This window comes from Condylostylus longicornis, unplaced genomic scaffold (genome assembly GCF_029603195.1).
Source record: "Condylostylus longicornis isolate FDR11 unplaced genomic scaffold, ASM2960319v2 ptg000137l, whole genome shotgun sequence".
In the NCBI taxonomy this organism is placed as follows: Eukaryota; Metazoa; Arthropoda; class Insecta; order Diptera; family Dolichopodidae; genus Condylostylus; species Condylostylus longicornis.
Window position 1 is genome coordinate 984,047 of NW_026578105.1, and position 27,214 is coordinate 1,011,260.

The window sequence follows — 27,214 nt, forward strand, 5'->3', positions numbered from 1 at the left end:
TTAAGAAAATAAGATAAAGAAAAAAAATGTATTTTATTAAAATTATTTACTTATTTTATTATTGAAAATTTTTAATTTAAATAATATATAATTTTTGTTTAATTAATTTTATTTCCGGTAACTAGATGTAAATTGTAATTATTATAATTAAATATAATACTTAATCTGGTAATATTAAAAAATACAAAATTAATATCAAAAATTATAAAATATTTAAGCTGATACGAGTAATAAAGTAAGCTATCAAAAAATTCACCATAACAATAGTTCAAGATCGGACACTTCCAAAATTATATTTTTCGGAAAAAATTTATATATCAAAAATTTAAGACTGGTCAGTCGAATAATAAAAATTCAATGGTGGACGAATTTAAAACTTAATTTTGTGAGACCATGACGCAACCCTGTAATTCTAATGGACTATATTATCCAATAAGAGAGGAAAACAAAAATAATACTTCTTTTTCATTTCGTCTTCCATCTTTTTATTACCCTACTGGGAAAGCAAAAATTATGTCAATAAAATTTATGCTTTCCTAAAAAATTTGTTATTAGTTCAATAAAACTAAAGTATACCGCAATATTTACAGACTATATAATAAGTGTACTCTAAAAATATAATAAATTTAATGCATTTTGATTTCTAATATTTTAAGTGTTATCACCATTTTAATAACAAACTCCCAATATGTTATTCATTTTGTATATATGTTATACGTCTTTTGTATTTTTGAATTATACCAAATTTTAGTTAAATAACAATATAAACAACATGTCAAATATGTGTTGAAAATGTTGGAATATTTACCTTGTTAAGTTTAAAATCTTTATGAAAAGTATAAAATCATTTCCATGTCGGAATACATGTGTTTATGTGTGTACGTTCATATTTCGACTAGTAAATAAATTTATCCATATATAGATATTTTTGTGTTCTGAATTGTTTGCCTATATGTTTCATAATATGAGCTACTTGTTGAACAACAATTTGTGGAATTTAAAATCAAATTTTTCTTCCTGAATTTTAATTGGTATTTAAATTAATATATGGAAATTAGTTTTTGAAAATTCTCATGTTAATTAATGAAAAAATTTTTTCACAATAACGAGAATCAACTCATGGTTAAGGGTAATCTAATTATATTTTTGGTAGTGCATTTATACTTTGTATAATATATATGAAATATGTGTGTTTAGTAAGCAATTTTAAATGGATGCTAGTGTTAAATTGGATTTTATTCAACTATATTATATGGGATATTTGTATATAAAATGTTTACATTAAAAGAATTTTGTTTGTTATTTGGAACTTCCTATTTGAGTATTTTATAAGTTTTTTGTGTGTTTTTGTGTATTTTTGTGTATTTTTTCAAGTTCAATATTTTAAAAAAAGACTTTCTAACGGGATTAATGCATATGAAATTAATCCACACACTGTTCGTTGGAAATAAATTTAAAACACAAAGAGTAGTGGTGGGTGGAGAAGTTTTAAGTGATTTTGGTAACAAATGAGGTCCTGGGAGTTTAGAACGGCAAGCGGTTTAAGAAGATAATTAGGTTGGCTACGAATCAGTTGAGAATTCCACCGGAGTCTTGTCGAATAATTCGAATAACAGACTCAGGCGAAACTTCAGTGAGCTGAACCTAGAAAGCGAAGGTAGTTTCAGACTCTGTGAGCAATAGAATGAAAACTCGTTAAACTTTGTGGAAGGGTTGCTATGCGCTAGTTCGTGCGAGAAGAGAAATACTAGGGTGCTTCATTTGTACATCGGTGGAGTTGCAGTTTTCAGAGAATTGCAAGGTACTTGAGTTAGTCAGGAAATCGTATCTCAAGCAAGTAATGTAGGGGCGTGCCACGCATTTAGTGGAATCCACAATATATCTTTATGCGCGGCCGTATCTCGTTTGAATAAATCTACATCTAAAATGTGGAATTGCACGACCGTCGGGAATGCTTCTGACGTTGAAGGTGACCTGATACAAATCTAGGTCCAAATCAATTAAATTAAAATTAATTAACGAATTTGAATGTTTCAAATAAGTTTTAAGTACATCATGTAGTGTTTTGGGTGTTTTGTATTTGTAACAATTCAAATTAAATTTTTTACTAAATCATTACAATTGTTTGAATTACATGAATCTAAGTACATAATTTATTAAATATTTTACCCACATTTATGTTTATGTAATTTTGATAAATTTTATATAGTATATAAGTACATGTATAAGCTCCTCATATCACATTTGTAGCGAAAATGTGTTTTACATTCATTGCACTCATTCTTTTCCCGCTTAAATTAGAGCTTCTGTTACTTTCTTGCTATTATTAAATTTTCATTATATTATATTTGGAGCTTACCTGTTATTCACACTTAGTTATTCGGAATTGAAAAAATCTAATCATATTTGATTTCGTTTTTATTATTTTTATGTTCATTTAGCTTTGACTTTATATGTATATGGAAACGTGAAAACCTTTTAAAGGATTTTTGTGATTTTCTTTATAATATTTTGATTGTTTTCAAATAAAGAAGAAGGTAAAATACTTTACATTACGGTTATTAATTTGGATTAACTTTGTATTAACTATTTTATTATTCTTGCAAATAATTGTTATGTATATGTTCTTTACGTTTTTGGGGACATTTAATGTTCCCAATTACTCTCAACTACATTCTTCTGCGTAAAGGAATAATTGAGACAAGTGGTTGTAAATTTATTTCAGTAGATAAATTTGACATTTATTTTTGATTTAAAAAAAATTAATGTCAAAATCTTGATGTTTTTTTAGCAGCACTTTCGTGCAGATAATCCGGTCCACTTACGATGAATATATTTTTATAACTGGAACGTTAATAATATGTTTATGGTAATTTTAATCACCAAACATGTGTGTGCCGAGTGCCCATAAATTATTAGGCATAAAATACATACGCACCAAACAGACTTATTATTTTTTGTAAAAAGTTGAATATATTTTCGTTTCAAAATTTTTAGATACACAATAAATACGTTAAATTAAAGAAGGAACTAGTATTGGTAATAGTGGCCATCAGTATCCACTCCATAACACATTACATTTTACTGAAAGCACTCGAGCTTTTTAACGACGTCCAACCGGCCTGCCTCCCAAACATCCGACACTAAATCTAAATTTGTATATTGAATGAGTTTTTAACTTTTGATTCAAATTTAAGAGAATTTCATTTATAAATACGTGAAGTAAAAAATTATAGAAGAAAGGTTTTTGATATTACCAAATCACTCTAATGTAATCCTTTACTTAAGATGAAGAATAATATAAAAGAAAGAATAACTTAGCTTCATAATTATTATTGTTAATAATTGCTTTAAAAGAAAAACAAAACAAGAAGAAAAACAAATTTAAATAATAGCTTTAGAAAGAAAACTTACTTTCTTTTTTTTTTCCCAGTAAAACTTTCTAAAAACAACAACTGTGAAAGTGCTTTAAAGTTAAGATTCTTATTACAATTATATAAAAGTCACCTGGTTGTTTAATTACTTTTGGAAAAAAAAAAAACTTTATTCAAGTTTTATATATGTATGTATATGCACTTATTCTACTTTTATTATATAAGGTACTAATACAAGGACTACATATATAAAAGAAATGAAACAAATGTTGAGAAAATTTTTGTAGAAAAATTTTCTAATTACATTTAAGAAATGTATTTGAAGTTTCTATTTTTTTTTTATAAAAGTTTCATTTTAAAGTGTGTTTTTGCTCAAAATTATTGTTCTTTTCATGCACTTTTAAATAATTTTCTTAGTATACAAAGCATTTTGTTTTCTTTGAAATTCATTTACAGTTATAAAATCAAGATGGATGAATGACTGAAACCATATACTACGAGTATAGGAGTTAATTAAATATACCTTCTTTGATAACAAAATTACATATTAGTTTTTCTATATATACCATGACCTAATAAGAAGCTATTAAAATTATAGTTTTGTTCATTAAATTTCCAATTTTTTTAGTTACTGAATAATTTCATTTTATTAAATTTTCTCATTTTAAATATTATCTTTTATTTCATAGTTAAATGTCGACAATGTTAGTCAATTTCTTAAATTATTAAATTTGATATCGATCATCGGCCAATAAAACTTTATTAATTGGCCAGTAAACCTATGAATTGAATTTTAACTGTAATTTTTGGACTGTTACTGTTAATTTACTGTATGCCTTCACAGTTTGAAAAAAAAAACTGTTACTCTAACTGTAAATATAAATTTTTTTTTCCTATTCTACATTCTTTCATTCTTTCATTCAAATTGATTCTGCCACAGATTGTGTTTTTTAGCAGAACAAAAATATCGGACTATGTTTATAGCTCTAAATTATGTAGATCAATGTTTCTCTATGGAGGCCGTATAGTCCTTCCAGTGGGACAAAGAGCGTTTTAAAGCAGGGTAAAAAGGAAATTTAAAACTGGGGGCCGGCGAATTTTTTTAGTTAATATTTGTATATTAAAACTTATATCATAGGCGCAAAAGAAAACACAGTCAAGTATTTCCATCTAATCAAACTGCTGTATGTTATCAATTCGTTTCAAAGCTCTCAAAAATTTTACTTTTTAATATGGAGTCAGATATTATAAGAAAATTGGCTTATTTACATCAGAAAAAATCTCATTAAATAAAACTTCTCAACAAGATTATTGATTTTTTTGAGGGGTCATGAGTAAAGAATGGTTGAGAGTCACTGTTATAGATTGTAGAAGGAAAAGTTTGTTTCTTTCACTTATTTATAATCTCACTATAAGTATAATTTGATTAGAAAAAAAAAAATTAAAAAAAATTAAAATATTTTTTTTTATATTTACCAAACAAAAAACAAACAAAATTTTTTAATAATAAAAAATTTTTAATTTTTTCTTTCCAGGTGAGCGAAATTAAAATTTTCATTTTTTCATTTTTATTAGAAAACGATTTTTAAATATCGAAATTAAGCAAATTGAAAAAAAAAAACAAGGTAATTGTTTTTTAATTAAAAAAGTTTTCATAATTTTTTTCCAAATTATTGAAATTTCTAAAAAGTGTTTTAGAGAACACAATAATTATTAAAATCCAAACAGGATAATCGAAATTGAGAGAGACAAGATTTTTAGTACTAAATTAATTGAGCAAAATCAGTTTTCTTATGGGGAAAATTTCACGTCTAGTGTAAATTGTTTTCATTATAAAGATTTTTCAAGTTTCCATTAAAATAGTTTCTAAATTTCGGTATTAAAAGTAGTACCGTTACTTACAGTTATTATTATTGTACCTAAATTAGTAAAAACTAGAAGAAATTATGAAATATAATAATCAATAAAAATTCCTTTCATCCCTTTTTTTCTATCAAAAATTTTCTTCATTTTATAATTCATTTTTGTCATAAATTTGACTTCAATTTTTTTAAAATTTAATATGAAAATATAGATATGTGTACCCTTTAGTTGACAGTGAATGCCACATATGTACATTAAATATCCGAAGAATTCGAAAAGTTCTGTTAATGAGTTTCTCCGAATATAATTAAATATACGAATGAGACCATAAAATTTAAGAGAGAACGAAATTTTATATCGAGGCAATAATCGGGAGTAATTTAATAGAAAATTATATATGAGTATAAGGGATCATTATTTTCTTCAGAAATAAATCACAATGTTTCTTAACTAGAAAATTTCATATTTTCTCATAAGGTTTTTAATATTCAAATAGATTAAGCTACAAACCATTTGTTTTATCTTTGCTCTTATTTCCCTGTATATGGTTGTTGTTTTAAACCAACCTAAATAAATTACTTATACGAGTACCACACTATATATGAATATAAAGAATTTATAAAATCATTTTGTGCACCTTGTATGTTACAAAACAAAAAATACATTTTTAATCTTTGTTTTTTTTGTTTTGCGCTCCAAGTACTCGTATAATAATAAAATGTTAAAAGGAAAATTCTATGTTTTTGTTGTATGTATTTTACAAAAAAAAAAAATTTTTTTTTTTTGAAAACTTTTTGATGAATCTACTTATTTTTGGAAAATATATTGTAAAATTTTCCGAAAACAAATGGAAAAAAAATTACAAGGTAATAATTAAATTAAGGTTTTTATGTAAGTACATTTTCTTAAGATTTTTCATGTATAGATAAGTGGATTTAAAAATATGTCAGCGTTTAATTATTATAAATTCGAAATGAGAAATTAATTTCGAAATTAAAAATATTTTGAATAAGAAGAATTTGGGAGGAGTTTTGAATTTTTAATGAATGGCTTAAGGAGCAATTTATTATAATTTAATATTAATCAAAAAATTTTTTCATATATATTTCACATAATCTTTCTCAATTGTCGAGGGGGACACTGGGAAAAGGCGTCAATAATTTTGGCTTGTGATTTATAGAGGTCGATTTTGTAGCCACTGGCCTTTGTTCGAACACATTGATTTTTTTTTTTGTTATCGTAGTTGTCTTAAAATGAGAATAAAAAAATTTAAATATTTAAAATGTCAAATAATTTTGTGTGTGTAGGAAAACTCTGTTATTAATAAAACAAACGATTGAGTTCACAATAGAAGCTTCAAAAATGCATTCAATCGTAAAGAGTAAGAATGGCTACTCGTGCCTTCTAGTGTTGAGTAGCAAAATTATAAAAAAATTTTAAATAAGCATATTTTTGTTAGAAATTTTTTCTTTTTTTTGGTTTTTCGGTAAATTGAACTAAACATGAGATCTGCTTTTTTTTTTTTTTTGAATATTTTCTTTTTTATATTATTAAAATTTTATGTTTTTATAATAAAGTTATACAAAGTTGAAAAAAAAAAAATAAAATAAACATTCTTTTCTATCTGATTTTCAGTTAGCTGGGAAAGTAGAATTATAAAATATTGTACTTTTTTTTTATACAAGGATGTGGAACCTTGTTAAGAGTTGATATAAAATTTTTGATGCAAATATTATTATCCTTTCAGTTTTCAGATTTTTTTTTCGCCTCAACTCAATGTACAAAAAATCATGTTTGGTTTTTTTTTTACTTTTCTAACTACTCTTATAGTATATATAGAATTTCATAGTTTTTCTTTATGTGCGTGCAAATGTACGAAAGTTTTAGGTAAAAGTTAGGTAAGAGTTTGACAACCTTATTTGCATCTTGTAAGAGAAAAAAATATTATGAATATTATTTAAGTTTTTTTTTTTAATATTATGTAATTTACATAAATTATTTATTTATGTATATATTTTCTCTAATATGCACAGAAAAGAAATTATTACGAAAATTCGAAAATGTCATAAAAATGATAAAGATCAGTTTTATTTTGTATACTGACAAAATCTTTATGAAAAGAATGATATTTAATTAAATTAAAATTTTTATATAATCTTGAAATGTCCAGGGAGTGGAATATGTAAAGTTCAAATTAGGTTTGTGGAATTTATTAAAATCCCGTAAATTTCCTAAATAGTGAAAATAGAAGTTTAGACATGTAATCATCGAATAACTCAATTCTGAAATTCAATTGCAATCCAATTGTAACTTGAAATTAATTTGCGGTATATAGAATTTAATATTTGTGTTTAAACTGTAATTTCTTTAAAATAGAGATTTTTTGTTTGACATACCTAGTTTAGACTTTTATTGCTTTTTCTTCAAGTTATATTGAAATTTTGATATAATTATATTTTGCTTTTATTCTTATTATGTAACGTTGTCATGAGCTTCGCCAACGCCAAAATGTTAAAATTTATAGAATAATAAATTTTTTAAAATTATGTGGTTTGATTTGGTTAATTGTGTCTATACACAATTTCTAAATATTTACTTAGTATTAAAATTTACAAAAAAAAAAAGAAATATTGGTTGTGGTTTAAAAATAAACAGGTTTTTATTGATACAGGATAAAAAATTTAAAAGGAAAATAAATTTTAATAATGTTGGCCAAATAGAGCCATAAGAATTTCTTGGAATAACAAGGAGATATCATTTATTTTTCGGTATTTTTAGGGTCTCTTCATGTATGGTTTCTAAAATAAAATAATATTTTGTTACAATTCGAAAATGTTATCTTATAAAGGTCATAACTCTATACCATGATATTTTATAAGTTTATAAAAATATTTTTTAAATAGAAATTTCTTTCTCATTTTTATTTTGCTCTTTTTACTCTATCTACTGCCATATTTAGGTTAAATTTATTTTATTACTTATATAAAATATGTTATATTTTGTTTTCTTTCTTTCTGAATAAACAATATTAAAAAAAAAACAAGTGTGTTTTCATGGAAGACATTTGTATAGAAATCGCAGACCCTAATAAATAATTTCTTATTTATTTTTTTCTTTTGCAAATAATATAATTGTTTTCATATTTATTAAATGAACTATTCATTTACCCTTATGTATTATATTAGATTTTACATTTCTATTTATTACGTATTTTGAGCCTATTTGTCGCCAAAAACCTATATATGTATATATAAATTAATAGACAAGTTATAATATACCACGTACGTTTCTATAATAAAAATCAATAAATTTTTTTAAGAATTGGAAAAAATTGAAAATTAATCAAGGACAAAAATATTTTTTTGTCCTTGGCATATTAACAATTACCGGTAGGTGTTCTCATTAAAGTAATTGAAAATAATGAATATTAAAGATTGTATAGGCATAGAGGGTACTTTTGAGATAAAAAATAATAATGGAGGAGAGAAAATTTACCACAATCAGTTGGAACCTGTAGCCATAAAGGTGATTACTGTTAAAGTTAATCGTTCGTCTTTATTTGTTCGAATATTTTGGTTGAAAAAATCACAGCGGGTATAAAAGAAAAAAAAAAAATTGGTGTTAACAACAATTTTTGTCATTTTTATTAATTTATTAAATAAAATGTCAGTCATTCAGTTCATATTGTTCTTACACGATTTCGAATTATTAATACTGACAACCAAATCATACAATCCATAAAATCAAATATGTATAAAATAAATATGTGATATTTGAAAAAATTTTATTTTCGATAGGAAAAATCAAATGAAGCTCTTTATATCACTTATAAGGAGACATCATAATAAAATTGCGTCTTATGTTGACTGAGTGGAACTCAAGCCCAATTACATATTTTTCTTAAAATGAGAATACTATTATGAAATGTTAATAAAATGGGAATAAGAGAGTTTTTATATTGTATAAAGCACATCGGTGGTATATATATATAAATCTATTTACAGCTGCATATTCTTATTCACAGGTTGCCATGTCTTCCTGACCCCTAAAATGTTGTAATAGTTTGCAAAGAAAATATAAAATATTACTGTAAATTTTTGTGAATTTCAGAAAATAAATTAAAAATATTGAAAATTTTAATACAACAAACACATCCAAATATTTTACAACTGAAAATCAATAAAAATAAGGTTCAATTCATAGTGTAGTTCAAGTCGTAGGAAATTTTAACCGTAAAATATAAAATATACTAACATAATTCTACTTAATTAAAGTTTTGCAATATTTTTATACATAAAAATATAAAAAATCTAATTTTAGCTTATTAAAGACGACCATTTTTGTAGTGAGTTTATTTTTATTTTATTAAATGAATACAACCATTCAATTTATAGATGTTTGTTATACTTATATATAGTGAGATTTTATTTATTATCCAAAAGAAAAATCACATAATTTACTATTTTACAATAGACTTATACATTTTATATTATGCCAAAAGTTATATTAGTTTATAACTTTAATAAAATAAACAATTTATAACAATGGTGTGTGAAAATAATTCAATGATGATGTTTGTAAAATTCATTGTATGGCGTATGTGACGCTTTACTTTATCATCAACAATATTTCAATAATCAACAATTTTTATAATTTTTTACATTTTGTATACAACTTATACAAGTATATTTAAGAATTTGATATTCATTTGCAATAGGCAATTTCTTTGAATTCATGTTATGCTAAATGGAACTATAAACTGTAAAAGGAGCAATATATTTTAATTTTTAAAATTTTTTAATTATGGAAGTATAATCTATTATACAATTCTATTCCTGAATATACAATTTTGTTTTTTTGCAATTAAGCAATATTTACATTACAGATAATAATGTTAACTTTAATGTAATAATTTAAAAATTTTTATGTGTAGCTAGTTCGAAATGGCTAATTATTAAAAATGTGTTCAATATTTAATTCTTCACATGTACATAATATCTCATAATATAGAAATCTAATAAAATAATTTTGATTCGCTTCTTATTATGGAGACAATTTTCTCTTTTTAATTTATTGTGTAGGAAATTTTTTTTTTTGTACGTTTCAATTAACACAGTAAATTCAATTCTGTTTGCTTTGTTAAAATTTCTCTTATCATTATTGTAAATAATAAACTTGTGAAAAGAAAAAATATAGAAAAAAAAAACTTGTGACTATTGTGATTTAAGAGCGTTAATTTAATTTAAAAGTTGAAAATGATTTTAAAAAAAAATATTCACTTCACATTAAAAAATGATGGAAAAAAATATTTTACAGCAAAATTGTTATGAACTTTTGAACAGAAAAGAATAATTCCGGACTATTTATGCCATTTCGATTTAATTTTAAAAAGAAGCAGGGGTTTTAAATTTTTTTTTTGTCTTTTATACAAATTATAAAGGTCATACATACAATATACATTAATTTATTTTTAACATTTTGTAAAAAAAATTTAAAAGTACTTATTAGTTTTAAATTTTTCGCCAGTTTATCTGTTTGTCTCTCCATAAAGTGACAAATTTGACTCTTATACCGTAAAAGAGTATTGCTAAAAGTAAGAGTCATATACGGTAAATGTCAACGGTAATCTAAGGCGAAATTTACCGTTAAAATCACTTAACTAATTTTGGAATTCTATCATTATGTCAACATTTTTTATTTAATTTCTATTTTACCCCCAAAAGTATGCAATTTTTTTTATTGCATAAAATTTTTTTGCTGAAGGGAAAAGTGTTACTTTTCGAAGCATTGACCCGAATTAATGTCAAAATTCGTAACATAATATATAATTTATAAATTCAAAATCGTTTTGTAAAAGTTAAAACCTCGATAAGACTTGTTTTCAACAAAAATTTTTGATATTTTTGACAATATTTCGAGAATATTATAATTTGAATTTGAAAACTTTAAAGATCGCTTTATTTAAACTACAAAAATAACTTTATTATAATTTGTTATCTTAACCTTATTTATAATTTCTGATTGCTATTTTAAAAAGTCCCATGTGTGACCATAAAATCTTATTTACCGCAAAAAGATTTCATTTTTTAAAATGGTAAACGTTTTTCTAGTTATGTAACACCAAATTGAAAGTTGTGACCGAAAAAATTCTATATATCATTTTCTTCTTCCTCATTCTTTATAATATGTAGATATTTTTTTCGATAATGTTCAAATATTTATTATCAAAGCTGCCTTTCATTTCATAATTTGGACATTTTTATCTAAAGTAAAACGAAAGGATATAAAAGGAAATTGCAATAAAAAACAACAAGAGCAGAAATAATTAAAGAAAAAGAAGAGAAAATTGATTTTTTTTTCCCTTTTATGTATGTATTGTACATGAAAATGAAAAATAAGGATGAAAATAACAACTAAATTAACCTTATTTTTTTGTAAAGGTCTTCATTACAATTTATATAAAAGTAAAAAATATTGTATAAATACTTATAGGAAGAAAGTAAATTTTACAGTGGAATTAAAAATTCCAAAAAAATAAAATAAAAAGGTAGACAGGATGTATGTTTTAAGATGAAGAATAATATTTAAAATTAGTATTTTATAGGGATATCCTTAACTTTATAGATCTATGTAAAGTAATAATTTAAAGGTTTTCCTTAAAATTTATTTTATTTATTTGTATTATAGTGATAAAATTTCAAATTAAAATTCAAAAGCGAATCATCATGGTTTCTGTAACATTATTTTAGTAAAATATTAAAAAAACGAGAGAAAAGTAGTTTGGTCTCTTGAATAATTGAATTTTCTATTATAATGAATTTTTTACACTTAGATATTGGATTTGAATTACATTTTATTATTTTAAAAAAATATTTAACGAAAATATTATACCTATAAGTATGCTTTATAAACTACCGCGAAAAACGTAAAATTTGGTCACAATAAAATTTACCATCTACTGAAATCTACTGGAAAATAATTATGTACATACTTACATAACCGAATGGCGGACATTAAAAAAAAAATATCAAAAATTTCTTCTCTTCTAACATTATTTTTTATTTTCTGTTTTCCTCAATCTAAATTTATTTTCTTTTTATTTGATATTTTCTTCCTTTCGAACTTTGAGGCTGGGATACTTTATATAATAATAATAAGTAATAAATACCTACATAGCGTCCTGTTTAATCTTAATGTATACTTGTGTACTTTCTAGAATTTGTTACACATCACACATATAGAAATTTTCATTTCTATGGAAAATTATTTTATATAATAGGATTTTTAAATAATTTTTTTTTTACTATTCAAGTGTTATGATATTTATTGGAAATTAATGAAGTAAATTAAGTTAAATTAAATTAATAGATCTATAAAATTTTTGGGAATTATTACATAACTTGTTTAAAAATATTAATTTTAAAAAGGCTTCGAAAAATTGTTGTTAATATTAAAATTTCTGAGATCATTATTATATAAAAATCTGGTGAGACTTTAATTTAAAAACTTTTCATTAAAAGATCATAATAAAAAAAAACTGTTATACATATTCAAGATTATAATACACGTTTACCAGTTGTCATATGAATAGTTGAAAAATTTAAATTTTACCTATATCACTTTTTAAAGAAATATTAAGGTTATTTTATTAATACTAAACTTAATCTAAAACTTATTTTGGAAAAACTATATTCAATTGACTCAGCTTTCAGTTTAAATGATATAATTAAATTAAATAACTGAATTATGATTGTTTATTTGAAGGACAAAAATTTTTCCTTTTAATATCAAAATTATTTTATGGGAAAAAAAAATATCCTTTTATTTTCTCTCACTTGCTCTTACTGTGATATTCAATTTAAATTAAATTACGGTTTACGAAATTTAAAAATAATTTTATGTGTTATACATGAAGGAATTGAAAAAAAAAATAAAAAATAGAAGAATAAATAAGAATAATAAAGGTAACGACATTACTTTGGAGATTAAATAACAAAAGTGCATAGCAAGAAATTTAAAAAAAAAGAGAGAGAAAAAAAAAACCGATACAAAAATAGAAAAGGATTCAAGAGACAGAAATTACGAATCAATTTTTTTTTTCTAAAATATTTACAGAAAACAAAAACATCTTTTTTAAATGTTTAATGAGGTTGGCGACGTTACAGTTAAGTGGCTAACAATTTAAAAGAATTTCTGCCAAAAATTCACTTAACTGATATTCACTTTATGTATAGTGGCAATGAAAATGTCCTTTTTTATAAAATAGATAAAATGTAATTATATTGGTTTTTAATTTTTATTATAACAGACTGTTTGAACAATTTCATCTCGAAATGCTTCGAAATGACTAATTTAAAAGAAATTTGAAGTTGCGACTCAATCTAGTGTAGAACTCCACTTTAATTTTTAAAGCGCATTGTGTTAACCCAAAGATTTTATATACCTACTATTGTAATTTAGTCAAAATACAATACTATTCAGAGAAAAATGGCTGATTTCAATTGCTTCGAGATTACGAGCGGTGTTTAATACTTTTACATTATGTTATTGTGAATATTGTAAATTAAAAAAATCGCTTTCGGAAGTGGCATATTAATAAGTACTTTATTTTACTTAGCGCAAATCTCTAAAATTAGGATGGAGTTATGGCCCGTCGAGCCACGTCCTATATATTCCGAGAGCCTCAGTTTTGTAGCCCTGGCCGCCGCAAGGCCAACAGCATGCAAATGCTAGAGAACAAGTCTTCTCAAGCGCTGCCGTCGGCGGGGTCCTCAGGGCACGAGTTTGGGTCCCCGCTTGCCGCCTCTTGTACCACCATACAAAACATTACTATTGGCCGTACCACAGCCTTGTACAGCCAAACCACCAGTTGTGGACTCAAGCCCCAGGTTCGCCCAAATAAGGACTTGCAGGCAAAGAAGGCCTTGATAGCCTTGGTTTCCACGTACTTGACGTGCGGGATCCACGTTAGATGCTATATCTCTATAATAATGTTGTTCAAGATAGCCGCAGTTCTCTAAAATTATGTCGTTCATTAACACAAGAATTTATGACAAATTTATTGAAAATTCAAATTGAAATTAATTTAAAAACAAAAAAATTGTTGTATACAAGCATACTTTGAATTTATTTTTAAGGTCAATTTCATCGTACTTATTGAATAAATTTTATATAAATCTATACAAATTTTATATTATATTCATATTATTTGTATATGACAAAATACTATAAAGTAATTGCCTATATTGGTTTTAATTAAATATATTTATTATAATTATTGTCTATATTATTATTAAATAACACCTGTGATTCAATTACAAAGTAATCCTATAATTTATGATTAATGATTGCTTTTTTTTGTGAAAGAATTTTTCTTAAATTGAGCAACTTTGGTTGAAAAAGTATAATAAAAATTTAATTTTATTGGTTTATTTTATTTTTTAAATGATTTTTTTATTTAAATTATTTCTTTGTTTAAAATTGAAGGCTCAGATGTAAAAAAAAATTTGCAAAAGTAGAGGATTTTTGCTGTAAAATAAATAGGAAAGTGTGTTTATGTACATATGTAGACTTTTTTATATAATTATGTATTCCATTAAAATTGAATGACCATGTTGAAAACTATTTGTGAGAATTATGAAAATAAGACAAGAAGGTTTTCAAAAATTAATTAAATTAACATTAAATAACTATTAAATGAAAATCTTAAAGTAGCTCCTTAAATAAATAAATAAATTTTAATCAAATTTTCTTAATTGAAGTAAAGTAGGTGTAATCGTGTACGAAAGAGGTGAGGAAGAGTTAGCTTGAGATAACGATTGCATTCTTAACACCAAAAGAAACTCAAAGAAGAAAAAAACCAAAAGTTCTGCAGACATGTAACCGCCACTAGAAATGAATAGTACTAAAGCAGGCAAATCTCCACTAAAGAAAAATTTTGTAAAACATAAACCTCCACCAGTAATAGCGAGTAAAATTATTAAATATTCGCCGTTAACGTTATTTCCTAAAAGAGGAAATTGGAATGGCATAATAAATTGACGAAACCAATCAAAGTAATAGTTAGAAAACTGCGTCCATAATGTGAGCCACAGGTTATTAAGTGTTAACTTATGCAAAGAAGATTCAAATGCACGAATGCAATAAACAAAATTAAAAAAAAAAAAAAAGAAACAAACGTAAAATCTATAAAAATGTTACCCTTTTTCATGATTATAGTGAAGACATAAATCAAATATATAAAATAGAATATCTTGAGCACATAACAGTAAAAATTGAGCCTCTTAGAAGTGATGGGTCCATTCCTCGCATATACACAAAGATTTTGCCAAAAAGGGGCTAAAGATTTTAAATGTGTTGATAGTCATATGATGGCGTAAGAAGAAAGATTTTTTTTTTGACCAGTTGCGCAAACTGCAGTAAGATACACCCTGCTAATTACCGAGGCTGTTTAGAAGCTGTAGAATTACAAGAAGAGAGAATGAAAAAGAATCGGCTCGAATCGGCCCTCTCGACTTATAGGAGAGAGAGACAAATGAGATTTTTCGATTTAGCGTCAAGTGCTGAGACAGCACATCTGTGCCTTCAAAAAACACAAAAACACGATAAAAAACACTTAATGGTCAATTTGACTAGTTTTAGGACTTTGTGAATTTATTTGAATTTTAGGTTCGGTTAAAGTCCCTGACAGGTCTGACGATAGTTAAAGTACGCTTATATTTTCCTTTCGATAATTTTTCAACACCTGCATTCAAAAAAAAAAATGTTCTGAATTAAAACCTAAAATTCGAATAATTTTAACTTGCATATGGATAGAAGAACTTTTAAAACCAATTTTAATTTTTCACTTTTATCCTCATTTGTTCCTTATATATAATAATTTAAATTAAATACAATAATTTATTAGGACTATTAATCATTTTGCTTGTATATGAAATTTAAATTTTCCTATTTGATTCTTATATAATTCTGTATAATGAAACCCCAAAACAATAATAAGTAATTCCTTTAATAAACGAAATTAAATAGAAAATACAACATAAACCAAAAAAAAAAAAAACAAATAGATTCATTTAGAATGAATCCTTTCATTTTTTTTTGTTTATTTTCTTCATATCTAAAATCGGAATATTATCCTTTGTGTGTATATTCATAGTAATCAACATGTTTTGAATTATAATCATGACGTAAATAAATCTGAAAATAAAATAAAATAAAAATTCAAGTTAAAATGTTGAATGAAATGAAGAAGAATAATATAAAATTATTTTACTATAGATTTACTATATATTTGGAAAAACATTCAAATTATATTTTAGGATAAGAGAAACAAAAAAAAATTATATTATTGAAAATGAAAATAGATTTAGTCCGAGGAATCTTTGAATCCTTTATTTGATTATCTTATTGTTTTTTCTTATGTTTTTTCTTTCTATTTGCTTTTTGTTTTCTTCTGTGCAATATTATTGTATTACATTATTAATCTTACTAATTTATCTCTAAATCGAAAATATATATACATAGATATATTTGTACGTTTATGAATAATAGGAACAAAATTATGTCATAATTCGAATAGCAAAAATTTCTAAACGGAAGGTTTTTTCAGACAAAACAACAACGTAATACATAAGTGGGCTGCAGTATTTGAATTACATGAAAGGACTGAAATTTCAAATTGCTGATAATTGCAGAGCAACTGCAGTTACAAATAATTTACATGCAAACAATGAAGGGTATTGTTGTAACCATGAACATACAAGAAACTTGAAATCAAAATAAAGAATTATGCTATTATTAAAGCAGTGACTGAATAAAATTAAATTAATTTTGTTTGAACTCTCTCTCTGTTTTAGCATATTTAATATACATATATGTGAACATGTATAGACAGGGACGGCTCTATTTTGTTCGGCGCCCTACGCGGTTTTCAAAAAGTGCCCCCTTTAGCTTTCAAAGTAATGAGCAACATATACAGAGAACATTGCACATAATAATTTCGCTCCCTGTTTTTCGGTGCTCATGATTACTTTGCATATATGGTAGATCCAACGCTGTGTATAGATTGTATATTATTGTACATTATTATATATCATATAGGAGATATGATATATTAGAAATGAATTATTTTAATACATGGTTGATTGTATAAAAATAAATTAATCCCTTTAGGCAGAATCAGAAAACAATTTTATCAAAATATACGAGTATTTATAATACATACGTACACATGTATGTGCACACAATTATGTGTGTTTATATAAAAAAAATAAATTTTGAATAGATTATTTTTAAAGATGTAACTGTACACTACAGTAAATCTAATACACATACTTGAAATAAGAGATCTATAAAGAAAATCTAATGAGAAGATTGCGTTTTCCTGACAAAATTTTACTTGTAGGTATACATAATATGTATTATATAGAAAATTAGAAATACAAATCTAATTTATACAAATGTCCTCTATATAATAAGAGCAATTGCGACTTAATACTTTCAGAACGATTACAAAATATAATAAAGAAAAATAATATTGACTTTAGAGAATGAGAATGGAAGAGAGTAGGACTAAAAAAAAAAACATTTTTTTCTTTTCCTGCCTAAAATAGTATTTCTATATAGCATATAAATATGAAAGGAGTAATAAGGATAACAATAAAAGGATTTTCTCTTATTATTTTTCAATTCAATAAAAATGTAATCTTATTAAATTAAGGGTTTTGTAGTAGGATGTATATGTAGTTGTAAATATTCTATTATTTATTAGGTTGTGTTTATATTAAATAAAAATATTTCTGTTAAATAAATTAACTAATTGCAACATGACAGACTTAGAATGTTTAAAAAAAACCAAAACAAATCTCATTTTACTTTCAGTTTATTAAGGGTGGCCCACTACTTTTTTTAATCTACAATTTAAGTTATGAAAATCTTATTGCGTGTATTATGAATTAAAATTCTTACAAAATGGTTGATAAATTGCACATTCAGTTAAAATACAGTATGGATACAATCAACAAGAGTCAACTACATTTCATTTCGTGAGAAAAGAAAAATCTCTTAAAATTCTGTTTCTAACAAATTTAAATTTGAAAATTTCAATAACAAAAAATTTTTTAATTTATTTTCAAAGCTGAGTGAATTAAAAAAAAAATCACCTAATTTTTTCTTTTTCAAATACACGAGTTTATTAAAGATTTTATAGTTATTTTATGATTTTATTCAAAACTTTAATCAAAAACTCTGTAAATATGATTCATGTAGCAAAAAATTCAAAAATACATGAATTTAGTTCATTAACAACAACTTAACTATTCTCAATGTAAATTCATGCAGCGTAGATATCAAATATTTATTCTTCATATGAAGTACTAAAAAATTAATAATGTAATTGATTAAATTGCAAAAGAATTATTGGAACATAAAATTAAATTCATTCCTTTATTTGATTTAATTTATTTTATGTATATACAGATTTATGAAAACCTTACGTAAAATAGAAAAGGTACTGAATGATGATGGCAAATATTGTAAAATTGACGATTGTAAATAATTGCAAGTATTTTAAAATTTATTAATTTTAATTTTATAATATTATTTCTACTTTTCTCAAAATTTTGCGTTTAGATTTGAATTCAACGATTCTGGTAGAAATCATCTACTCTAGTCATATTTAATTTGGGAATTGTTATTTTAAAAAACCTCTATTAAAAATGTTAAACTCTTATATTAAAAAAAAATCATTATTCTAAGCGAAAAAAAATCTTTTTATAACAAAATGTGATGCATTGAATATTCAAAAAAATTTTCATAAAAACTGAACTCTTTGAAATATATAGATATTTGAGAGAATATCTGCTCGTGAGAGATAACAAAAATTTTTGCAATTTTCTCGCGAATTTCTTTGTATATTATTATATTGTGCACGTTGTATGAATTGTTTCGAATACATGTATAGCTTTATATATAAAGTCAAAGTATATATAGAAATAAAAAAAAAAAGTAATAATAAAAAGCCAAATGAGTTTATATTATTGCCAATAATAACATGTACATGTGATCCGAAAACATCTGGGTTTTTCTCTTTTGTGTTTTTGCTTTCTTTTGTTATTATTTTATTAAAACTTTTTCTCTTAAGGCAAAATTTATTTTGTTTATTTTCTAGTATGACTTTAGGGAAAAATTTTAAGACAAATATTTTCATTTTCATAATATAGATATTTTTAAATAGCATAGCAATATAAGCTTGGTATAGCAATAAATACAAGCTTGGCATACCAATATGTAAAGTTTACATACATTACTAAATATATATATGAATATATATATTTATATAATAATAATATATAAATGTATGTGGGTATGAACGCAGAGTACATGTGTTTCGATTGCATTTCAGAATAAGTTGATAAGGCAGAAAATAAGAAAAGAGGAAAAAAAAAGGTTAGTTATTATAGCTGATCTAGTACAAGGTATTCTCTTGCATATATAGAAAAAAAAATCGATTTTCTTAATAAGGACATGACTAGAATTTTTTAATTATTTTTTATTTTTCATTTTTTTTTTTTGAGTTTGTATAAGCAATATAACAGTTTTAATATTTCTATATGTTAGTTTCTAAATAGTTTTCTTCTGTCCTGTGTCTTTTGTTTAGTTTTTCTATTTAGTTTTAGTATTCTATTTTATATTTAGTAAAAAGCACGAGATTTTTTTTCGTATTTTTTATTTCTATTTTAGATTTTTACCAAATTTTTTTTTAATATAAATATAAATATTTTTGTGATTAGAATTATTATTGTAGGTGTTATTTGAAGGTATAAATATTTAGTAAAAAATTATATATATAAATTTAAGGCTTACATATTTGTAAAATACAACACTTTATTATTTATAAATATATAAAACTTATATAATGTAACTTGTTGCTAATATCAATAATAGAGGCTTGACTTGAGGCGATTGCTATGTCGTTTATATTGTGTTTGTAAAATTGAATCTTTCGCTTAGGGCTTTTATACTTACAACTAGAAAAATATAAAACAATTTAAATTCGTGTAATTGACTAGAAGTATGAAACTACCAGTTCAAATTACAATAAATATTGGAATAAATTTTTCATTAAAAGTCTGAACTGCAACATTGTCATTGAATATTAATACAAGTAATTAAATATTTGGAAATTTCTGACGTTTTATTTTTCTTTCAATATTTCAGCTCATTAATCAACATTTCGCAGTTATATTATAAATTGAATACTTTTAAGCGCACTCTCAGTAAATAATTCATTTAGAGGGTAAACATAAAGAAAATTTCTCATTTGTGTTTTTTTTACGACAAAATTATTACGATAAAATAATTTAGTCCTCACTAGAAAAAAATAACATTTTTTTTTTTAATTTATTCAACCTGTTGATAAAAAATTCCAAAAACTGAATATAACAAATATAAATTATTGGATGTTCTAGCGTGATATAAGGAAATTCAAAAATTGTAAGGAAATAATAACAAAAGATAAAGAAAAAATAATTTTAAATCCTATGTAAGGTTGCATGCAACAATCAACAGGAATTTAATATTATATCATAACATAGGATCTTATATTAAAACCCATGTACATACATATAAAAACATAAGATGTGTGTTTATAGTATTCTTAACATTAATAAAATATTTATATAGCAAAAAAAAAAAATTATTCTTTTTACGTATTAAGTAGACTTCTTTTCATGGTAGATTAAAGGTGTCTTTAATTTTATTTGTCTTTTAAAACCATGCAAAAAACAAAAAAAAAACAGATATAACAAATTAGATAATAAATAACAAGAGGCACTCAAAATATTATTATTAAAAGAAAAAGAAAATCTTGTCGGCCTTTTAATTGAAAATGAAAATATTCGTGACAACATGACATAAAAGTTAGAAAATTGGTATAGAATATTTATCATATTAAATCTACATACACAATATTATTTATGTTATCTATGTATATACATAAATAAGTAAAGAGATTTAACATAAAAGAGAATTATACGAGTGTATATAGCGTGCCGTTTAATAAATATTCGAAAATTTCCTTAAAATCACAACATAAAACTTAATAGAATAGCAATGAAATGAGCATATAAAAATTCTTCAACAAACTTAACATAATATTTTATGATATATTTACTTGATATAGTACAGGGTGATTTGAGGGGATTTTCTCTGGATGTTTCATGTTTTTTTTTTAGGATATTAATTTTTCCCCTTGATAATCATCTGAAAGTATATGAAAAGTAATTAAATTCATGTGAAATAAATTTTTTATCTCTTCCAAATTTTAGACCAATAAGACTCATAGCTTAGTACAGTAAAATACAGTAAAACGTTAATAATGAAATCTGTGGCTAGTTTTTTTTCGAAAATTAGCGCTATTATTTGAAATTTATGTTTGACTTGTTGATTTTCAAGACTAGTTCTTTGATCCAGATTTAAGAATTATTCCTTTTTATCGTTAATTTAAGATTTATATTAAAATTATTCTTCAAAGTCAAAAATTTATTTTCCAAAGTTAAATATTTAGTCCTTAGAAATTTGCTTATCTAAAGACGCCTTGTATATTATAATACTCTTGATGTAATAATATGTTCTATCCTATATTCTTTGATCATGTCTACATTTTGGCGAGAAATACCATTTTATGGTCATAAATTATTTTTATTCACACAATAAAATGCCATAAGAAATTTATTTTCATTGGTAAATTTATATAATTTTGTTGAAGTTGGAATTTCCTTTCCCATTTTTAGTTTTTCTTTGCTATTATAATATAGGAAAGGATTTAATTGTTTATCCTCTTAAATTGCATTTTATATGTAAAAAAAAAAAACAAATGATAAATAACTTTTCTTTTAAATGAAATTTTATTTTCGAGGGAAAAATTTTAGATTTATATTTTCTGTATAATTTTCATAGAACATAACTATATACATAATAATTAAATTATGAGTATTTTAAGAAAAAATGAGAAATAAATAGAAAAATCAAAAAATAAAAATGATTTATTTTCAAAGTCAAGAAGGGTAAGCTTGTAAATTATAGGAAATTAAATTGAAAATAATTAAGAAATTCTATAACTTTTTCTATAAATCATATGAACAAGTTAATTTTGAATTAGGTTGAGGATGTGCAGAATATTATATATGATTGATTCAAGAGATAGATTTGAACTCTCGTATTACTGAAATTCCAGGGTATGAATAGTCAACAATTAAATTCTATATTTAGAGATATTTTGTTTGGAGTTTTTTAAAAATAACCAGGTTTTATTGTGGCTTTTGAAGGCAACATCTGATAATTTATTAAAAAAAAATTAGGATCACAAATGATTTCTAATCGAAAAAAAAGTTGAAAATTTTAATACAAATGCTTCAATTACGATAATCGTATACGTTATAGTATTTTTAATATTAAAACTGTCTATTCCTCAAAACAAACGCAGATTATAAACGTGTATTTATGATTTCCTCTCATTTTTTCTGTAATCCTTACACAAAGATGTTTTTTTGATTTACTAAATAGAGAATAAACTGGTGTTTAGAAAATTTAAAAGAATTGAAAAATATTAAATAAAGGACTTAATCAAAATTTTATTTCCAAATTCAAGAGAAATTCGAGAAATCAATTGGAAGATAAAATGAAATGCGTGAGTATGTATTAGAAAACAAAAACAAAACAAAAAGGATTGAATTTTATTCATCCTTTTTCTTTTTTTTGAAAAAGAAAACTTAATTTTCTATTATTATTTTTTTTACATTATGTAAGAATGAATGTTACAAAATGATTTTATTTCAATGTTACATACATTCTTTTTCTTTCTCTTTTTAAAGCCTCTGTAGCATTCAAACCTATTGTTACAATAAAATATCCTTTTTAACTTCGAAAAGTATATGTGTACTCTTGCTGCTATTTTATTTTCTTTTCTGTATACAAACATACATGTTATTCTTTTGTTGTTTTATTCCAATTGAAATTTTTGTTTATTTTTCCTGGAGGACCTCAATCTGTAAAAATATTTGTTTGAATTTCTGATTTTTCTCTTCATTGTGTATAACAAGTCCGATATTTTGTTTTTGATTATTTTTTTTTTTAATTTTCTTTTTTGAATGTCCTAAAGCAAATTATGTATATTTTTCTTTGGAGTTTGAGCAATACTTATTAAACTAAGAAAAATAGTGCTGCACTAGCATTTCGAACTTTTGCAAATTGCAAGTAGATTTTCGTAGAGGAACCACAGAATAATGCATTTTTGGTTTAAGAAATTGCCGGTTTAACAAATTGCCGTACTTTTTTTACTTTTGACATATTGTAAATCAAAGCGTACTAATAAAATCTGTACGAGATTTTAAGCTCTTTTGAGGTGGTGGTTTAATAAATAAAAATAAATTAAAATACTTGAAACTTTATTTGGAGGATACCTTATTAGCAACTTTGGAGAATTGTGTATAAGTAGGTTTAAAATAAGCTACTTGGGAGAATTGTATATATATGAGTTTCTTTCATCTAAATTATGTTAATTTCTGTTCTTTTATACTTTGTTATTTGGGAAGGGGGAATGAATTGAGTATGTTATTATTTCAATTTGTCAATAAAGGTTGAGATATGAAAACACAGTACATTTTGGGTTAAAGGTTGTAAATATTTTATTGCCGACGGCATTGCACATAATAGTGGAGGTTATGTAATGGAACCAAATTTCGGATGCCGAGTGGGTAGTGGGAAATTACTTTTATATAGTATAGGGAAGCTCAAATAAACTATTTTTGGTTCGTCAGTCTGTCGATATGTGGGTCTGTTGATCTTTCAGTCAGTAGATCTGTCGGTCTGTTGGTAAAATTCCATTTGAATCTCATTTGCGCTCTTAGTTGAAAATTAAGTTTATACTTAACTCTTAATATAGTCAAGTATATTTTACGCAAAAAGGAATTTCAAAAACTTTTTTTGACATAATCATTTTGCAAATTTTTTTTTCTTTTTGAGCGAAATTTAAATACGAATTTTCAGTTTAAATAGTTAAAAAAATTTTATCTTTTGTAGCAGATTTTATTGAATATTTTCTGCGAAAATGCATTTAATCATAATAACATTGAATTTCATATAATCCAGAAATTTTATATCATATGTCATAGGGAATTAAAAGACAAAAGGATATCACCATAACGAAAAGCAAATTATTTCATCAGTTTTCATTCACGTTGTTCAAATTTTCAATAATTGATATAACCAAAAGGATTTCAAAGGAATCGAGGAAAGAGAGAATAAAAAGAGAAATTAAATATTGAAATGAAAAATAAATACAAAAAAAATTGTTTTTTTTTTTTTTTTTTCAATTCCGAATGAAAATAGGAGCATATTTAAAAAAAAAATTAAAATTTCATTTATATGATAGTGTCGTTGTGTTTTTCGAATGAGCAGAATTGTTGCAAAATAAATTTATGAGCACGAATCGAGCTACTAAAAAATTTGATTTTTTATGCTTGCACAACCATTTCTAATCTGTGGTAAGTATAGATAATATAACAAGTAAAAACGTTTCAGTCGGTATAAACCGATTGAATTATACCCTACACCTTTCGTTATTGTGTAGCAATTACTCGAACCTGTGAAGTCATTCTATAGAACCTTCACGGATATGTCTGACCTATAATTGGACATCCGACTGCCAAGTTTCATGAATCTGACTTTATTATTTCTCCAAATATTTAAAATTAGCTTCTGGAGTTGTATGGCAGGTACCCGAACCTGCCAAGCAATTCCTCTAAAACTTCAGAAGTATATTTGACCTATAATTGGACACATGACTGCCAAGTTTCATGAATCTGACTTTATTATTTTGCCGAATATAAAAAATTTGCTGTTGGAGTTGTATGGCAGCCACCCGAACCGGTGCAGCTATCCCATTATAATTTCTAGAGCATGTGTAGAATATAATTGGACACATGTATACAAAATTCTATATTTATAGCTTTATTAGTTTTTGAAATATTTAAAATTAACTCTTTGAGTTGAGTCGGACAACGAACCCGTTGTCCGAATTAGTCCAATAACAATAGGGCTTGTCCTTGGCACAAAAGAAAAAACTTGTGAAAGTTTGGTGTAGATTGCATTATTCGTTTTTGAGTTATCGTGTGATCGGACGGACGGACGGACGGACGGACAGACGGACATGTCTAAATCAACGCAGAATTTTACGCTGAGCAAGAATATATATATATGTCCATACCGCAGATGACTCCTTCAAGTAGTTACAAACTCCATACCAAAGTTAATATACCCTTCACGAAGTGCAGGGTATAAAAATGGATGAAAAAGCATTTACCTGAATAAAAATTAAATTTTAATTAAATGAATCCATTCTTTTTTTGTTTTCCATCTAACTCTGAGGTAGATTAGTCGTTTTACGTTCATAAATGTTTGTTGCATCTTAAGCGAACATCCTTTATATTCCGCCAAATCAAGTGTGTAAGACTTTTATTTCAAGTAATAACATTTTCGTGATGGTATAGGCTTCCAGTCCGTAATGTCAATGGTTTTGTTGTAATGTATGGCTTTGGTTTCTTGTAATGTAATTAAATTATAAATTTAAAGAATTTGAATTTTTTCTCATGATGTTCAAAAATTAATGTAATTTTAGGGGAAATAATTTTATATAAATAGTTGCTGTCAGTGCGGTTACTATCATTTTCTCTCTCTATTGAATACTCTCCCTTGCATTGAATACATTAATAATGTGTGCACCAATAGCTTCCTCTTTACTAATAGTACATTACTTTTATATTCATATGTGCTTTATTAACACAAACAAGCTTAATTTTAATTTAATAGTTCAGGGGTATTTTATAACTTCTAACTTCCCACTGAATTAAATACAGTTGATTAAATGGAAATTTTACTAGTATTGTAATTGGATTAAACCATTTTATTAGGTTAATTATATATTTGATGTTATATACCATAAAGATAAATACATAAAGTGTGGATTATTTTTGTGCAAAACACAAAAAAAAAAATCAAAAATTATTATTAAATCAACCATTTTTTTCTAACAGCATTAAATGTAAAATTTAAATGTATTTAAAAACAAGAAAAAAAAATATTGAAAATATCGATCGAAATTTTTATATCACGCGTTCTTGACCATGATTACATACATTTGTGGGCTTCAATATTTACAGTAATTTGACACTCTAACAATAATAATTGTTATCAACCACTTTCAATGACGTTTCGCAAAATTCCTTTGTGTTACCTATATATTTATTTATAATGTTAAATCGTTACGGTAAAAATGAAAAATCAAAACATTTGAATTAAATTAAAATTAAAATTAATAAGCTTATTTTAAAATATAAAAATTGCAATTTGGTAATAATTCAGGTTTTCGAGTTCTTATCGCAGTGACGTCTTCCCTGAAGTTATACTCGTACTGTTTACGGCCGTTGATGCCTTTGAAACTTATTGTGTGCTAATGTTACTATAGGGTACTGTAATACTTATATTTTGAGTTGTTATTTTTCTCCAAGTTTGGATGTCTGCAAAGGGTTTGAAGTTCGAGTCATTGTTGAGTCAGATTTACTCTATTTTTGATTTGCATTCATCATATCATTACTTAGTTGGATAATTTTCTTATTTTGGGCGATTTTAATATTTCTACTGTCGCTTGGTCGCCGTCGGATTCTGATAAATTTTTTGACAGCCTCTGGCTCTGCTCATGTTTATATGAGACTCTTTTTCTTGGCGTTCATTATTGAAATTTGCAGCAAATCAGTGGCATTAGGGAATGTATGGTTTTTTTTTCTGATTCTTTTGATTGTGGGGTGATATGCCTGATGGGGAGTCGAATTTTAACATGCGTAGGATTGATTTCGACTTGCTGAATCAACTGATTACAGAATATAAGTAAAAATTAAGAAAAAATATTAAAATAAATCTAAAAT

The 27,214-nt window shown here is 24.7% G+C and overlaps 1 protein-coding gene across 5 annotated transcripts in view; it reads left to right on the plus strand.

Moving 5' to 3' along the window:
* LOC129615593 (protein kinase C, brain isozyme-like) overlaps positions 1–27,214 on the plus strand; it is a 102,146-nt gene that overhangs the window by 66,348 nt on the left and 8,584 nt on the right. Inside the window, exon 3 of one of the 5 annotated variants that reach the window (XM_055530863.1) lies at positions 4,910–4,930. The exons of the other annotated variants lie outside the window; for them this stretch is intronic. Coding sequence (XP_055386838.1) covers positions 4,910–4,913 — 4 coding nt within the window. The 3' untranslated portion in view covers positions 4,914–4,930. Of the gene's footprint in view, positions 1–4,909; positions 4,931–27,214 lie in introns of those variants that run through there. 5 annotated transcript variants of the gene reach the window in all.